General features: G+C 45.0%; 1 protein-coding gene across 1 annotated transcript in view; it reads left to right on the top strand.

The window, feature by feature from the left end:
• Positions 1-18,519, top strand: part of Fat2 (FAT atypical cadherin 2) — a 58,865-nt gene that overhangs the window by 19,386 nt on the left and 20,960 nt on the right. Inside the window, exons 6-11 of the mRNA XM_027427455.2 lie at positions 1,354-1,493; positions 2,979-3,260; positions 4,923-5,133; positions 8,402-12,460; positions 14,529-14,725; positions 17,257-17,410. Of these exons, the coding sequence (XP_027283256.1) occupies positions 1,354-1,493; positions 2,979-3,260; positions 4,923-5,133; positions 8,402-12,460; positions 14,529-14,725; positions 17,257-17,410 (5,043 nt within the window). The remainder of the gene's footprint in view (positions 1-1,353; positions 1,494-2,978; positions 3,261-4,922; positions 5,134-8,401; positions 12,461-14,528; positions 14,726-17,256; positions 17,411-18,519) is intronic.

Genomic DNA, 18,519 nt, shown 5'->3' with positions numbered 1-18,519 from the left:
GTGTTTCTTTATGAACACACATAGGGCTATATTAAAATATTACTTTATATTTTAGCTGTAATACATTGTGAACATAGTTTTACATAACTAAACAGAATTCTGTTTAGAAGACATTTAAAGAATTCCATGCTGCTCTATAATTTATTTACTCATGTTATCTTTAATATTTTGAATTTTATTCATTGCAACTTCATGTCCTTTTTAAAAATATTTTGTTTATTTATGACATTTTCTTAACCTTTAAAAAATCTTCTAACTGTTAATGATGTGGATGTGTGTATATATTTGTAGATGTGCCAGGTGAGTATGGGTGCTTGCAGAAGCCATTTGACCTCTGAACTGTGGGGCTGGAGTTATGGATACTTGTAAGGTATTCAACGTGAATGCTGGGAAGTAAACTTGGGTCCTCTGGAAGAGCAGCAAGACCGCTGAAGTGCTGAGCCATCTCTCCAGCCCTCCTGGCATTTCATTCATGTTTAGTTGTTATCTAACCCTGAACCCGTTTATATCCTATCTTTCTGTTCCACTCCTTAAACCTTTCCATCTGGATTTTTTTTTTTTTAAAAAAAAAATCAATTTCTTCTTGTTGGTCAGACTTGTTTTTACTTGTCCCGTGTCTGTCACAGGCAGTTTTCTCAGTCCAATACAAAGCTATGAAGTCTGGCTTCATTGTCTCTGTGTCTTAATCCCCGTGTTAGTGACTTTCCTGTTGTGATAAAATCTCAAGAGGAAGGAATTATTTTGGCTCACAGCTTCAGAGTCTTCAGCCCAGGGTGGCATGGACCCATGTGCTCAGGCAGACCATCATGGCAGCAAGAATGTGTGGTTCAGGGCTGCTGTTCACTTTATGGATGACCAGGAAGCATCATGGAGAGTGAGACAATAAGTCCTCAGGGGTTCCCTCAAGGACCCATCTCCTGAGTTTTCACACCCTCCCAAAAGAGTGCCACCACCTGAGGACCAGGCATTCAAGTCATGAGTCATGGGGCACACTATATGTTCAAGCCATAACAATCCCAGAAACAGAATAAATTCTATAGCAGCTTTTGTTTTTCCTACAGGACTCTTCGACCCCTCAGACTTGCTTTTCTCTAGATCATTTGATAATTGGGCCGATAATGTAACATCTTTTTGGTCACCTAAGGAAATAAGCACCAGTCTGTCACTAGATAGCTACTATTCCCAAATAGTCTTAGACTCTCTGGTTCAGCCTCTTCCTCAGATAGCCACAGTCTTGCCAGCCAAAGTCAGCTAAGGTTACATTTATCATGTGCTCTAGGTTTGTGACCAAATTCGGGTTAGGCTACAGCTGCCTAAGTCGCTGATGCCATATCTGCTCCTTCCCTCCTCCAGATGGGGATAAAGACATGGACTTTGACATTGAGAAGACCACAGGCAGCATTGTCATAGCCAGGCCTCTTGATACAAGGAGAAAGTCAAGCTATAACTTGACTGTGGAGGTGACAGATGGGTTCCACACCATTGCCACCCAGGTGAGAGACCTTAGTCAAGAACTCCTGGTTTGGGAGGAAATGAGAAGTGAACTTGGAGTATGGTTATTGAAGGCTTTTGATTGATATGTGATTCCTCAAAAAAGTTGGAATCTGGGTTCTGGGTACCAGTCTTACTTGATACATACTCCATTACTGTGGTTGTGGGAGAATCCCCCCAGCATTCTATATCTCCATATATTGGGAGGATTTATGCAAACAAACAGATTTAATTAAAGACAGTCTGCATAAGAGCTACAGTGGGTATGAGGAATGACAGGTCATGGGACTTTCAGCTTCTACTCTGACCACTGTAGAATAAAGCCATTTCATATGCAGGGATTTTAGACATTTTGCTTGAAGAAATAGCCCAATGAAATTGTTCTGTTTGGTTTTGTTTTTTTGAGACAGGGTCTCTTCTTGTGGCTGTGCTAAGATACCCTGACAAAAGGAACTTAAGAAAGATGGGGTTGATTTGGCTCCCAGGTCCAGGTTATAGCTCTCCAGTGCAGGAACTTTAAAGCAGCTGGTCACATTCTATCCAACTCAAGAGAAGAAAGCAATTAATTAACACTCGAATGCTAGTATTTGCTTGCTTTCTCTACTATTACACAGTCCAGGATCCCTTGCCTAGGGCATCGTGCTATATTGGGTTGGTCGTCCTACCTCAACTGATATAATCGAGATAATCCCTCAAAGACATGTCTACAAGCCAATTTAGTCTGGAAACATCTCCTTGAGACTCCCTTCCCGTGCCATTCTAGTTTGAGCCAAGTTGACAGTTAACACTAACCATCACCGGGACTTTCTCTCAAGCCCAGGTTGGCCTGAAACTCACCAAGTAGCTCAAGATGGCCTCAAACTCATGGTAATTCTGCTTCAGACTCCCATCTACTGGATTTACCTGTGAGCACCACCATGTCCAGTTTAAATATAGGTATCTTTTAAATTAGTAGCAAGCTGGATCCGGTGGCACATGCCTTTAATCCCAACATTCAGGAGGCAGAGGCAGGAAGATTTCTGAGTTTGAGGCTAGCCTGATCTACAGAGCAAATTCCAGGACAGCCAGGGCTGCACAGAGAAACCCTGTCTCAAAAAAAAAATCTACTAGGCACCCGCTATAGCGTAACACACCTTTAATCCCAGTACTTGGGAGACAGAGGCAGGTGGATCTCTGTGAGTTTGAGGCCAACCTAGTCTACAAAGTAAGTCCCAGGGCAGCCAGGACTGTTACACAGAGAAACCCTGTCTTAATAAACCAACCAACCAACCAACCAAACAAACAAACAAAATCTACTAGGCAATTTGGTATCTGGAGTCTTGTTATTTTGAAATCCTATCACACCTTCAATAGCTATTTACTGAATAGAATGGCGGCTGCTTGCCAGACACTGCCAACATGGATGGGACAGTGAAGTCCCAGCAGGCACCAGCCCTGTGCCTATGCAGTCCACAATCGGCTTCTTCGTCTCCTGTCCCCCTATTCAGGTCCACATCTTTATGATTGCTAACATCAACCACCACCGGCCTCAGTTCCTGCAGGATCACTATCAAGTCAGGGTCCCGCAGGACACACTGCCTGGGGTTGAACTCCTCAGAGTCCAGGCCGCAGATCAAGACAATGGCAAAGGCCTCATCTATACCATCCACAGCAGCCAGGACCCTGGAAGTGCCAGCCTCTTCCAGCTGGATCCGAGCAGTGGCGTGTTGGTGACAGTGGGGAGACTGGACCTTCACTCCCAGCCTTCTCAGCACATTCTGGTGGTTATGGTGAGTAAACACAGGAACAGATGAGGACTGGAATCTTAGTTGCTTTCTCCTTGCTGTAATGAAATATCTTAACAAAAGCAACCTAAAAGAGAAAGTTCTAGAAGATTCAGTCCATCATAGTAAAGAAGACATGACAGCAGGCAGGGGAGGCAGGCAACAGAAGCAGGAGGCTGGCTAGCCACATAGCATCTGCATCAGGAAGCAGAGGGTGAACAGGAAGTGAGGCCAAGCTGTAAAGCTTCAAGACCCACCCACAACAGCCCACTTCCTCCAACACGCCTTCACCACCTAAAGCTTTCACAACCTTCCCAGTCTAGGTACGGAGTATTCAAACATTTGAGCCTGTGGGGTCATTTCACATTCAAACCACAACGAGCTTGCATGTAAGTAGAGTGGTGACACGCTGGTCCCTGATGGGGCAGATATATAGACATTCATAACATAACCCCTGGGACAGAGGTGAAATATTTCACAACTGGCCAGAGGTACTCTCTCTGTGGGATGCCTGAAGTGAAGATGCAGGTAGAAAGGTGGGCTGGCAAGGACTCACCCCAAATAACTGCAACGGATCTTTGCCCACCCTGTGATGTTATGGCTATAGATTCAAATATTGTCAGATCTGGGCGGGACCCAGCGATGCTGTAGCCCAAGGCAGAGACAAGAATCAAGCAAGCAAACCTTTAGATGAAACATTTAAGGAGGACTCCCCGTCTAGGTCAGACACCTAGCTTTCTGTGACTCTGAGAGTGAGAACCTCCTTGAATTCTGCACCATACATTTCCCACTTACCCCACTTATATTTCCCTCTGACCCTGCCCATTCTTCTCACCTATATCTGCAGCCCACAGGGGTAGAAAAGTTTGCTAACTACCACACAGTTATTTTTGGGGAAGCTGGAGTGAGGATTTCACCTCCTGTCTCAGGGTCAGGATTCTTACAGGCTAATTTATCATCTTCTGGGGATATTAATGTATGTACATCAAAGGATTTGAGAATTCCTACCACCAAGAAAGCCCCGTGACTTCACTTAGTTCAGTTGCCTCCCAAATCTACATGACCACAGAACACGTTAATGTCTTAGCATCCTAAAGAGCCGATAAGCTGGGTGGTGGTGGTGCATGTCTTTAATCTCAACATTCAGGAGGCCGAGGCATATCTGTGAGTTCAAGGCCATCCTGGTCTACAAAGTGAGTTCCAGGACAGCCAGGGCTGTTGCACAGAGAAAGCATGTATTGAAAAACAGACAACAAACAAAAGAGCTCATAGTCTGAGACCTGCTGTGTTTCTGCCTATTATACCTTTCTCCTAAAATGGAAATATCTATAGAAACAGCTAAATCAAACAAGCAATAACTGAGACATCTATAAAAGTACAGACTGGCCGGGCGTTGGTGGCACACGCCTTTAATCCCAGCACTCGGGAGGCAGAGGCAGGTGGATCTCTGTGAGTTCAAGGCCAGCCTGGTCTCCAGAGTGAGTGCCAGGATAGGCTCCAAAGCTACACAGAAAAACCCTGTCTCAGAAAAAAAAAATACAGACTGGAGAAAGATTTAAGGGAATCCACATAAATTAGGTAGTCATTGGCATTCTGTCTCTTTGACCTGACTCTGACCCTACCCCCTTCAATTCTATTTGCTGCTCACTTGGCTAAATCCTGTGTTAGGTCCGAGACCAAGAGATGCCCATCAAGAGGAACTTCGTGTGGGTGACCATTCATGTGGAGGACGGAAATCTCCACCCGCCTCACTTCACTCAGCTCCATTATGAGGCAAATGTTCCTGACACCACCGCCCCTGGCACAGAGCTGCTGCAGGTCCGAGCCATGGATGCTGACCGGGGAGCCAATGCTGAAGTCCATTATTCCTTTCTAAAAGGTGAGGGCCTGGCTCTGAGCTTAAGGGATGAGACAAGGGTCTGGGATAAGGGTCAGCAGTAGAGGCACAACTCCACAAATTACTCAAGTACCAGCTCTCTAAGCAGTTACAGATGACCATTGTAGAACATTCCATGTGTCAATGTTCTTCCAAAAACGGTAGTAAAAATAGCAAAGGTGCTCTCAAGTTATGGGGAAATTTGTGAATATGATACAAGCCACCAGTGACCATACAGAATGTGTTAATAGAGCCTGTAAATGTGTTAGAATGTAATGGCTTCGTGCACATGTCTGAGAAGGGATGCAAAAGTACTTTATCAGGTTCATGACATTGTTTTAGGAGAAACTTTTATTTTCTGCTCAGACCACATATTGACTTGGCATCTGTTATATGATTTTCTACCTTTAAAAACTGGGAATATCACCGGGCATTGGTGGCGCATGCCTTTAATCCCAGCACTCCGGAGGCAGAGGCAGGCAGATCTCTGTGAGTTCGAGGCCAGCCTGGTCTCCAGAGTGAGTGCCAGGATAGGCTCCAAAGCTAACTGTCTCGAAACCCTGTCTTGAAAAACCAAAAACCAAAAACCAAAACCAAAACCAAAACCAAAACCAAAACCAAAACAAACAAACAAACAAAAAACTTGGAATATCACCCTTGCTGAAAGAACCCAAAGAAAAATGTGTATGTGTCATAATTTACACAATGTGCCAATGCCATGGGTTTCACTGTCACCGAGAAGTATCAATCATTTGTTAATGTGGGCATATTGTTTGTGTAGAGAATCCAGGTTTGGGTCTACCCACATAGGGCTTCTCACCTATAATTCCAGCTGGAGAGAGGGGATCTGGAATCCTATTCTGGCCACAGTAGGCACTGCGTGCGCGAGACACACACACACACACACACACACACACACACACACACATAGACACACTAAAAAAATCCATGTGATGTGACAAAGTAATAATATCCAGTATACTATAAATTGCTAGTGATCATTTATAAGATAAAATGCATAATTAATGACACTTCAATCATTATTTTTCATGATGATATTTCATAGAAGTAAACACTATGGAAGGAGGAAGATGATCAAGACTTACTACCCTCTCAGAGCATATTGCTAGTTCAGTGGATCTTCAAAAACTCAGAGATTTTAGCACACCCTTTTTGGGAAAAGTAGTTACCCACATATCAGAAGACCATTATAAAGAAGAATACAAATTATGACACATTCACTGTTTATTTCTGAAGTAAACACTATTTATGAAATATAATCACATAGTTTATCTCAATTCATCTCATTGGCATCCCTTGTGATGGAGATTTATTCTATAGATAAAGATTAGTTTTAAGAGGCTTGTGGCATGGCTCAGTGGGTAAGGATACTGTCTTTAAACCAGATGACCTGAGTTTACTTCCTGGGACCCACAGGGTGGAAAGACAGAACTGATTGCCACAAGTCATCTTGTGACCTCCACCATATGAATGACCTTCAAGTGTCATGCATATGCAAAATGAATAAATGCAATAAAATGTTAAAATATTTGCTTTAAATAGTCTTTGGAATATAGAAACCACTCATGTTCATTTTTGAAAACACAGGAGATACAGGAATGCACGAAGAATATAAGGTGCAGCCCTAAATGCCTATACCAGAGATAACAGTCAATGTACTTCCTGTCCACCTTTCCCAAGCATCTTTGGTAGTGCTGAGATCATAATGAGTCTATAATTTTGTGCCTTGACTTTTCTATCTTGACAGTATAATATAAGAAATAGCTAGAATTATATTTAGATAGTTAACTTAGGAACTTTTTAATTTTGTTTCATTTTTGAGACAGGGTCTCATGTTTCCCTGGTTGCTCTTAAACTCACTATGTAGCCAAGGATGATCTTGAATTCCTCATCTTCCTGCCTTCATCTCTGAAGTGCTGGGATTATGGGCATGCACCACCATGCCTGGCTAACCTAGGTACATTTGATGGAGCTACCTAAGCCTGCTGTTGACTCATGCACCCCGTAGCCACCTATCATCCTGTGAGAAGGATCTGAAGAGTGGAAGAGTCATCTGGGAGGTTTTATGACAAAGCTCAGTTATTTGGCCATATAAAGTGTATATGATATAAAGAAAGGGAGGTGCCTCCCTGTCTCCACATGGGACCTGTGCTTCTGGTGGTGACCAAACCAAGCCCCGTAACTCAGGTAATCTTGCAGGGAGGAAGCACATATTTCTGGCTCCCACTCAGACTTCCTGATCAAATTCTGCTACAAGCCTCAGTTAGGTTTGAGAATCCCCAGCCCATATCTAACACTTGGGTTTTTGTTGTCGTTATTGTTTTGTTTTGTTTAAACAAAGGCAGAAGATAGTTATCAGGCCAAATACTTTATAGTAAGGAATATCTTTTTTATAGACTTTAATATGAATTTTTTCATTGAGTTGTTTTTATGATAACCATCTGGGTTATAGCCTGAATGATTTTCTTTTTAAAAAGTTCAGTATGAAGTTGCCTTCTAAAAACATGTCAAATCTGGAGTGAATATATTTAAAGAAAAGTGTTTGTGAAGCACTATCATAAAATAATTGACCAGAGGCTAAATATTGAAAAGAAATTATCAAGATGATGTGAGCCCGGCCAAGATTAGGAGATATGGGTGTGGTGGGAGGTGCAGATACAGGAGCCTCTTAGTCTGGCTACTGAGAATTTCTTCCCCACCCACCTCCTGATTTATTCTTCAAGCATGGTGAGAGACTTTCTAATGGGAGGCCATAAAGGGAAGAGTGGCTTTTAAAGTCCCCATCAGTGTTGGCAGCCTGACTCCATGATTGCAGATCCATGCTTTAAGTATGTAGGCAGAGCTATTGAAAGTAGTTCAAAGGTGGCCTTTGAATGCTTACCATACAACTGAAGCTCTTCCTACAAAACAAAAGTGAAGTTCAGGGGCAAGCATGTCTCCTTGCAAAATATCAAGTCCTCTTTCTTGGCTTCAAAGACTTACTGGTGACAGATTTGGATTGTAGTGTAAGTTGTATCTCAGACACTTTCTTATCCTGACAGTTCAATTTAGAAAGCAACTGCAGTGGATGGCATTCAGAACTGTGTAGTGTGCATTTACTCTATATATGATATACTAAATACAGGCCAACTGAGATGTAGCTTTTATCCTGTCCCTGTTTTGTGCCATGGCCTCTTGACTGACCTAAGAAGCCTGGCTGGTGTCTCTTGAGAATGTAGTAAACTTCAGTTTGTCCTGTTCTCTGTTTCAGGCAACAGTGAAGATTTCTTCAATATTGACACCCTCTTCGGCACCATCACAGTAGCCCAGAAACTAGATCATGTTCATCACACTAAGCATATGTTAACTGTGAAGGCAGAAGACCAAGGCTCCCCACGGAGGCATGACCTGGCTATGGTAGTCATTCGTGTCCACCCCTCCGACAGCAGTGCTCCCATCTTTTCAAAAGATGAGTATTTCATAGAGATTCCAGAATCAGTCCCTGTTGGCTCCCCAATCCTCCTCATCTCTGCTACAAGCTCCTCTGAAGTCACCTATGAGTTAAGAGAGGGGAACAAGGGTGGTGTGTTTTCCATGAACTCCTATTCCGGCCTTATCTCCACCCAGAAGCGCTTAGACCATGAGAAAATCTCATCATACCAACTGAAAATCCGAGGCAGCAACACGGCTGGTGTGTTCTCGGAGGTGGTGGCATTTGTCTACATCATCGATGAGAATGACAACGCTCCTGCATTCCTAAAGTCAACTTTTGTGGGGCACATCAGTGAGGCAGCTCCTCCTCACAGCATGATCCTAGATGAAGACAACAGCCCCTTAGTGATCCGTGCCTCTGACAGTGACCAGGAAGCTAATTCCTTGTTGGTCTATAAAATCTTGGAACCGGAGGCCTTGAAGTTTTTCAAAATTGACCCCAGCATGGGAACCCTAACTATCACAGAAGAGCTGGATTATGAGAACACACCCTTGTTCCAATTCAACGTCTATGTTCATGATCAAGGAACACCCCTCTTATTTGCACCCAGACCTGCCAAGGTCATCATCCATGTCCGAGATGTGAATGACTTTTCCCCCAGGTTCTCAGAGCAGATATATGAAGTGGCAGTTGTGGGACCCACCCACCCTGGCATGAAGCTTCTCACAGTGCAGGCCAAGGATGATGACTCAGAAGTCATCTATAGCATTAAAACAGGCAACACTGATGAAGCCTTTGCCATTCATCCCATCACAGGCCACATATCTGTGGTTAATCCTGCTGTTCTGGGGTTTTCTAGGAAGCTCACCATTAAGGCTTCTGATGGTCTGTATCAAGATACTGCATTGGTAAAAATATCTTTGACCAAAGTCCTTGACAAAAGCTTACAGTTTGATCAGGACATCTACAGGGCAAGAGTGAAGGAGAATATACCACACAAAAAGGCACTGGTGATTCTTGGTGTCCATGGAAACCATTTGAATGACACCCTTTCCTACTTCCTCTTGAATGGCACAGACTTATTTCATATGGTCAAATCAGCAGGTGTGTTGCAAACCAGAGGGGTGCTATTTGATCGGGAGCAGCAGGACACTCATGAAGTGGTAGTGGAAGTAAGGGACAACCGGGTCCCTCAGCGGGTGGCTCAGGCTCTGGTCAGGGTTTCTGTTGAAGATGTCAATGACAATGTCCCTGAGTTTCAGCATCTGCCCTATTATACAGTCATCCAAGATGGCACTGAACCAGGGGATGTCCTCTTTCAGGTATCTGCCACTGATAAGGATTTGGGAGCCAATGGAACAGTCACATATGGGTTTGCAGAAGATTATGCCTATTTCCGTATTGACCCCTATGTTGGGGACATATCACTTAAGAAGCCCTTTGATTATCAAGCTTTGAATAAGTATCACCTCAAAGTCATTGCTCGGGATGCAGGTACCCCACCTCTCCAAACTGAGGTAGAGGTACATGTCACTGTCAGAAATAAATCCAACCCATTGTTCCAGAGTCCTTACTACAAAGTCAAAGTCCCTGAAAATATTGCACTCTATACCCCAATTCTCCACACACAGGCCCGGAGTCCAGAGGGACTGAGGCTCATCTATAACATTGTTGAGGAAGAGCCTTTGATGCTGTTTACTACAGACTTTAAAACTGGGGTCCTTACGGTGACAGGACCTCTGGACTATGAATCTAAAAATAAACATGTGTTCACAGTAAGAGCTACAGACACGGCTCTGGGGTCCTTTTCTGAAGCCACAGTAGAAGTCTTAGTTGAGGACATCAATGACAACCCTCCTACCTTTTCCCAGTTGGTATATACTACTTCGGTTTCTGAGGGTTTACCTGCTCAGACTCCCGTGATCCAGCTGTTGGCTTCTGACCAAGACTCAGGAAAGAACCAAGATGTCTCCTATCAGATTGTAGAGGATGGCTCAGATGTTTCTAAGTTCTTCCGGATCAACGGGAGCACGGGGGAGATGTTCACCATCCAAGAGCTGGACTATGAAGCACAACAACACTTTCAAGTGAAAGTCAGGGCCATGGATAGAGGCGATCCCCCGCTCACTGGTGAAACCCTTGTGGTTGTCAATGTGTCTGACATCAATGACAACCCCCCAGAGTTCAGAGAACCTCAGTATGAAGCCAATGTTAGTGAGCTAGCAACCTGTGGCCATCTGGTTCTAAAAGTCCAAGCCCTTGACCCTGACATCGGGGATACTTCCCGTTTGGAGTACCTGATTCTTTCTGGCAACCAGGACCGACATTTCTCCATCAATAGCTCATCAGGAATCATTTCTATGTTCAACCTTTGCAAAAAGCAACTGGACTCATCTTACAACTTGAGGGTAGGTGCTTCTGATGGGGTCTTCCGAGCAACTGTGCCAGTATATATCAACACCACAAATGCCAACAAGTATAGTCCTGAGTTCCAGCAGCATGTCTATGAAGCTGAATTAGCTGAGAATGCACGAGTGGGGACAAAGGTGATTGAGTTGCTAGCCATAGACAAAGACAGTGGTCCCTATGGCACGGTGGATTACACCATCATCAATAAGCTAGCAGGAGAAAGGTTCTTAATAAATCCCAGTGGTCAGATCACCACTCTGCAGAAACTGGACCGAGAAAATTCAACTGAAAGGGTGATTGCTATTAAGGTTATGGCAAGGGATGGAGGGGGGAAAGTGGCCTTCTGCACAGTGAAAATCATCCTCACTGATGAAAATGACAATGCCCCACAATTCAAGGCATCTGGGTACACTGTGTCCATCCCATCCAATGTCAGCAGAGACTCCCCTGTCATCCAGGTATTGGCTTATGATGCAGATGAAGGTCGGAATGCAGATGTCACCTATTCAGTTGATTCAATAGAGGACCTTGCCGAAGAGATCATTGAAGTCAACCCAACCACTGGTGTGGTCAAGGTGAAGGAAAGCCTGGTAGGTCTGGAAAACAGGGCTGTTGACTTCAACATCAAAGCCCAGGATGGTGGTCCTCCTCATTGGGATTCTCTGGTACCAGTACGACTGCAAGTAGTTCCTAATGAAGTACCTTTGCCCAAGTTTTCTGAACCTCTGTATACTTTCTCTGCATCTGAAGACCTTCCAGAAGGTTCTGAAATTGGGTTTGTGAAGGCAGTAGCTGCTCAAGATCCAGTCATCTACAGTCTGGTTCAGGGTACTACTCCAGAGAGCAACAGGGATGGTGTCTTCTCCTTGGACCAAGACACAGGAGTCTTGAAGGTGAGGAAGGCCATGGACCATGAGTCCACTAAATGGTACCAGATTGACCTGATGGCACATTGCCCTCATGAGGATACTGACTTGGTATCATTGGTTTCTGTCAATATTCAAGTGGAAGATGTCAATGACAATAGGCCTGTATTTGAGGCTGATCCATATAAGGCTTTCCTCACTGAGAATATGCCAGGAGGGACCACGGTCATTCAGGTCACTGCCAATGACCAGGACACTGGGAGTGATGGACAGGTGAGCTACAGACTGTCAGTGGAGCCTGGTAGCAACATCCATGAACTCTTTGCTGTTGACAATGAGAGTGGCTGGATCACCACACTCAAAGAACTTGACTGTGAAACTCAACAGATTTATCATTTCTATGTGGTGGCCTTTGATCATGGACAGACCATCCAGCTGTCTTCTCAGGCCCTGGTTGAAGTATCCATCACAGATGAGAATGACAACCCCCCTCGGTTTGCTTCTGAAGACTATAGAGGCTCTGTGGTGGAGAACAGTGAGCCTGGTGAACTTGTGGCCACTCTGAAGACTTTGGATGCTGACATCTCTGAGCAGAACAGGCAGGTCACCTGTTACATCACAGGTAAGGGTGCCTATCATGGATTGGAGGCATTGGCATGCACTGAGAAAGCCTAGCAGGAGGCACTCTGAGATGAAGGTGACACTTTTTAGTCACTTGTTCCCCTGGGATCTCAGTGGTCCCGTTCAGAAACTCAGCTTGTCTGTTCTCACTCACCTTGCAGGGATACTGGGAAAACTCAGCTGTGGGAAACTCCTAAAGTCACCTATAAATTAGAAAGTACTTTGCAAAGAGGTGATCATTATTCCTTTAGGTGAGGAGATGGGATCAAAGGATCATGCTATACCTACTTGTCTTAGTCACTATTCTTTTCCTGTGAAGAGACATCATGACCAAGGCAACTCTTATAAAAGAACACATTTAATTTCGGGCTGGCTTGTAGTTTTAGAGGGTTAGTCCATGATCATTTTGGAGGGAAACAGACAGATATGGCACCGAAGCAGTAACTGAGAGCTTGGCATCCTGTTCTGCAGGTATCAGGCAGAGGGAGACTTAGTGTGAAACCTCAAAGGCCACCCCCAGTGACACATGACTTCCAATGCAGACATACCTCCAAATCCTCCTCAATGTTTTCTACTCCCTGACTAAGCTTCCAAGTATATGGGATATTCTCATTCAAACCACCTTATTACTGTTGGGTGTCTTCTGAGGGTGCCAAGGTCCCCAGCAGCTGTGACTCATAAGAATTCTGGCAACTTCCTATCTTTGTGGAATTGTGTCATGCCAAGGACAAGTTTGAGAGCGGGTTCTTCACCAAGAGTATATTATTCACATCCCTCATTGCTATGACAAAAATATGTGATCAAAGCGCTGAAAGTAAGAAAAGGCTTATTTGGTTCATGGCTTAAAAGGGGATATATATATATTCCACAGTGGCAGGAAGTGTGAGGCAACTGATCACACCATATTCAGAGAGACAAATGTTGGTGCTCCACTTGGATTCTTTTTTACTCAGTCCAGGCCCACACAGTCCACAGGCTGGTGCTGCTCACACTGCTCACACACACTGGAGAGGGTGGGTTTTCCCTCTCCAGTTAAGCCTCTCTGGAAATGCTCTCACAGATACTCACAGAGGGCCATTCCCTGGGTGACTCTAAACCCAGCCAAGATGACAGTGGAGATGAACCTTTACACAGAATGTCCCTTTCTTCTAATTCCTAGCACCATGTCCCACTGTTCTATAAACACAGTTCATTCTGCCAAGACAGCCGTTCAGGGGAGCATTGATGAATCTGAAGCTCTAACAAAGAACCCCAGACTTCCCGAGACACACAGAGTCAGAAACACTTGAAACAGACAGGAAAAAAAAGACCATTGTGATCTTGTGACATCAAACACTTGACAACACCAAAGTCTTAAAACCCCAGAGTAAGAGAATAATGGAGGACGACAGACAGCTTTTTTTTCCTGTTTTTTGTTTGTTTGTTTGTTTGTTTGTTTTTGTTTTTCGAGACAGGGTTTCTCTGTGTAGCTCTGTAGAACATGCTGACCTGGAACGCACAGAGATTCACCTGCCTCTGCCTCCTGAGTGCTGGGATTAAAGGCTTGCGGCACCACCCCTCAGCAGACAGTCAGTTCTTATAAGAGCAGAATCACGGGTAAATCTTAGAATCTGTGGGAGACTCCATCTTTCCACACCTTTGTTGAGAAATGATATACCCTCCATTTAGTGTGTATCTTTAGCTGTGTAATGAACTCTTCCCCTAATTGGCTGTAGCATCTCAACAGATCCTAGACATTGCTTGTACAGATCTGAAATTTGCCTCCCTCTGACTTCCCTCAATGTTTTCCCAATCACAAGAAATAGAAGCCTCCTTCTCCCTGCCAGTCACGTTTGTCCCGGTGCTTCTTGAAGAAATCATCTCACTTCACAGGAGACCTTTAAAGCCAGGAGAGGCTTCCTAACTTTGCAAAAGAGACTCAGTGTAGAATTGTGGGTCCCTAGTTGAGGGATGAAAGTTCTGTCTTCCCTAGCAATCCTAAAGGAAGAGTCAGGAGTGCAGCCATCTAGAACACAGAGCCCAGTTCATTCCTGTTCTCAATTCCTGATAGCTGCACCTCTCTTTTTTAGAGGGAGACCCCCTGGGTCAGTTTGGCATCAATCAAGTTGGGGATGAATGGAGGATCTCCTCAAAGAAGACTCTGGACAGAGAGCACATAGCCAAATATCTACTCAGAGTCACAGCATCAGATGGCAAGTTCCAGACTTCAGTTCCTGTGGAGGTTTTCGTCCTGGACATCAATGATAACAGCCCACAATGCTCACAGGTGAGCCCTCCCTGGGAGCGTTGGCATGGGAGGTGGAGGCAAGGAAGGTTGGGAGAAGACAGGAGAATAGGGGCAAAGCCTTGCTGGCGGCGCAGTATACACCTTTAATCCCAGCATTTGGAGGCAGAGGCAGGTGGATCTCTGTGAGTTCAAGGCCAGCCTGTTCTACAGAGTGAGTTCCAGGACAGCCAGGGCTATACAGTGAAGTCCTGCCCCCCCCCACAAAAACGGACAAGCCCTCATTGGCCATCCCTGTCCATGCCTGCATCAGCATCTTCTAAGCAGACCTTAGACTGGTGTCCATGGGCAGGAACCATTCTGGGCAACTCCTCAATCCTAGCCATATCCATACAGAAAACTTCAGAAATCATGCTGTATATCAGTCTCTTTACACATTATACAAAGGTCACTTTTCTGCAACACAAACCCAGAGGTAGAGTGACAATGCATTTTCCTGCTGCCAAGCTTGACAATCTAAGTTCTATCCCCAGGACCCACATGGTACAAGGAGAAAACCAACTCTTGAAAGTTGTCCTCTGACCTGTACACATAAGCTATGACACACACATGAATACACACATATGTATTCACATACAAATAAATGCAATAAAATAGCCAGAGAGTTTTCCCTTTAAATCTATTTTTTAAAACAACTAATTTTTAACTTTCAAGGGAATTTCTAAAATTGTAAACATTTTAATTTTATAACATCTCAACTTAGAATGATTCATGTCTACTGGAAATCTAGCCAGTCATGGTACACACATCAGTGCATACTTATACATACAGATACACATCTGCACAGTGGGTCAGCTACAACCCCTCCACACAGAGACAAATACCTGCACAAATGTACTCTTGTACACATACCTACATAGCTGCCACATTTGTTCACCATATCTGCCAATATGCACATATGCATTTTATGCAAGTGAACCCATGTATGTAGTTGCATACATGCACACTTCAACTTACTTGCGTACACAATGCACATATCATGCAGCAGGCATGACACCCTTTCACTTTTCCTTCTTCCCTCTCTTCTGTCACATAAAATACAGCAGAAGAGAGCCTGGGACATTTGTAAGCAGGGATCCCAGATGAGCACATGTTGAGTGGTCTCAAAAGGACAGCTCCTTTCTTTTTGTCTTTCTCATTTGATCATAGGACCTTTCTCTTCTCCTGTGTTACAAGAGGCTCAGATCAGGCTCAGCCTAGCCTTCTCTAGATGGCCCATAACATCATCAAAGCCAGGGAAGAAAGGGCTGAAAACGGGTCCCACACAGTCCAGTTTGGCATGATATGTCCACCCATACAATACCCAGAGCCCATGCTTGCCTGCACCCCATGGGTGCAAACTAGGATGTCAAAGGGACACCATGTTCTCAAGGGCTCCAGCTGTTTTCCAGTACCCAGCCATTGTTTGCCCTGCAGGGGAGGGGGGGAAGGCCCAGGCAGTGGTATGGCCACTGAGGTCTACCGACCTTAAAAATCCAGTGGTCTGTCCTGGGAATATGAGCAAGGAGGTGAGCTTAGCAGCCTGGTATCATGACAGAGACAGGGACAGAGGTTGGCAGGGCTTGACTTGAGACTCTGCATCACCTGCTGCCAGACCTGCCTCAGCCATCACTCTTCTTCAATGACCCATGACCCCGCTAAGTTGGCTGTGGTGGGTCCTTCCAGCCCTGGGCATTGACTTTCCAATGGTGGCCATTTGTAGGCCATATTCTGACTTATTCTCTGCCATTCCTTTTCTGACTTGTTATTGTTGTTTGTTTGGTGTGTGTGTGTGTGTGTGTGTGTGTGTGTGTGTGTGTGTGTGTGTATGTGTAAGGGCCAGAGATCAACAATGCTGGGTGTCTTTCCTCAATTATTTCCACCTTTATTTTTGGAGACAGGGTCTCTCAGTGAACTTGAAGTTCATTGGTTCAGCCAAGCTGGGTGGTCAATGACCCTCAGGGATACACCTACCTCCAATAACCCTCCCAGTGCTAAGGTTGCAGGGGCACCCCTCCCATTTTTTATGTGGGTTCTTGGGATTCAACTCAGACCCTCATGCTTTTGTGACAGGTGCTTTACCCATTGAGTCACTGCCTCAGATCCCTCTTCTAGCTTTAAAAATAATTACTTTACCCATTATTATTGTGTTTGTGTTTATGGTGCAGTGGAAGTTGGGAAGAAGACAACTTTGTGGAGCCATTTTTCTCACCTTCATATGTGATCCAGGGACAAAATTCAGGTCTTAGGATTGTTTAGCAAGCCTATTTACCCACTGAGTCATCTTGTCAAGTCTCTGGCTTTTAATCTCCATTTTCCTTATATGTCTCTTAAAAACCAACCAACCAACCAGGAATTCATGTAGCCCAGGCTGGCCTTAAATCCACTAAGAACTCAAAAATGAACTTGAACTCCTCCTTCTGCCTCTGTTTTCACTTGAGTCACCTCTCTTCCCAGTTCCTTCTCTCACTCTCCCACTTCTGGATCCAAGTGTCACTGCCTCAGACTCCTCATGTCCACCTTTCTGTCTTCAGCTTCTCTACACTGGCAGGGTCCATGAGGATGTCACCCCTGGACATTTCATCTTGAAAGTTTCCGCCGTAGATGCGGACATGGACACCAATGCTCAGATCACATACTCTCTGCATGGACCCGGGGCCCAGGAATTCAAACTGGATCCTCACACAGGTAAGTGTCTGAGATGTGGAATGAAGCCAAGACCCTGTGCCCCTGCCATTGTGGGCTCTTCCTCGAAGCAGGAATTCACTCACCCACCTGTCCACCCAGCAGTCACCAGTATCTGAGGACCTAAGAAAAAGATGGGTGAGTTCAAACCCAGCTCTTTATAAACCAGAGGGAAAATTGATTGCTGAGTCAGTGGCTTGCAGTATGCTGAGTTAAGAGTGATGCAAGTCGGGTATGGTGATTCACATCTGTAACCTCAGTGAGGAGTAGTGAGGGTGTAAGACCAGCCTGGGTTACATAGTGAGTTCGAGACCAGCCTTGGCTATAGTATGAGACCCATCCCCAGACAAACATAGGAAAATAGGAGGATGCTAATGGAGGGGAACAACAATGTTGATGAGAGTTGATTTAGGCTCAGGAGCCAGGTTAAAGAAAACCTCTTTGGGAAAAAGCCATTTTATGGGAACTTGAGCCTGCACAGGAAGTAGTTGGGCATATGTGGAAAGCAGAGATGGAGAATGTCCTTATGGGTCTTATCTGGGGACGAGGACACATGTGTGAATGTGTTCAGAGAGTGGAGAGGGACAGAAGATGCTTCCCTGAAGACAGATGGGCCAATGTCCTTCTGGAGCCAATGGAGGATTTAGACATGAGTGCCAAGCTGAGGATGCAATCTCAAGATACACACATTGCAAACCAGGATACCTGCTCCCAGGACTTCAGCAAACACCACTAGCAACAGAGATCCTGAAAGCCTGGCCTGGGCTAGGGAAGAACTTGGTGGATCGGGACATATTGTTATTTGATCAGTTAGGGACAAAGCAGAGACAGAAAGTGGAAGTGTTGCAGGGTGAGTCCAGGAATAGCCAGGCCAAGGTTGACCTGTGGAGGACTGTTGGAGAAATGGGTAGGGGAAGAACAACACCCCCAGGTAAGACCCTGTCCTGTTTCTGTGGGAAACAGGTGGCCGGTGACAGCCAGGTACAGGGTCCAGCTGCCAACCCTTGGCTTGAATCCATAGCTCCACAGATGACTCAGAGATTCCTGAGTAGGGAGGGGTAGGTGGGTGGGTGGGTGGGTGGTGGCAGAGAGAGCCATGTCCCAGGAAGCCC

This window comes from Cricetulus griseus, chromosome 7 (assembly GCF_003668045.3).
Source record: "Cricetulus griseus strain 17A/GY chromosome 7, alternate assembly CriGri-PICRH-1.0, whole genome shotgun sequence".
In the NCBI taxonomy this organism is placed as follows: domain Eukaryota; kingdom Metazoa; phylum Chordata; class Mammalia; order Rodentia; family Cricetidae; genus Cricetulus; species Cricetulus griseus.
The sequence above is the reverse complement of the archived record's forward strand: the minus strand, read 5'-3'. Positions and strand labels throughout refer to the sequence as shown.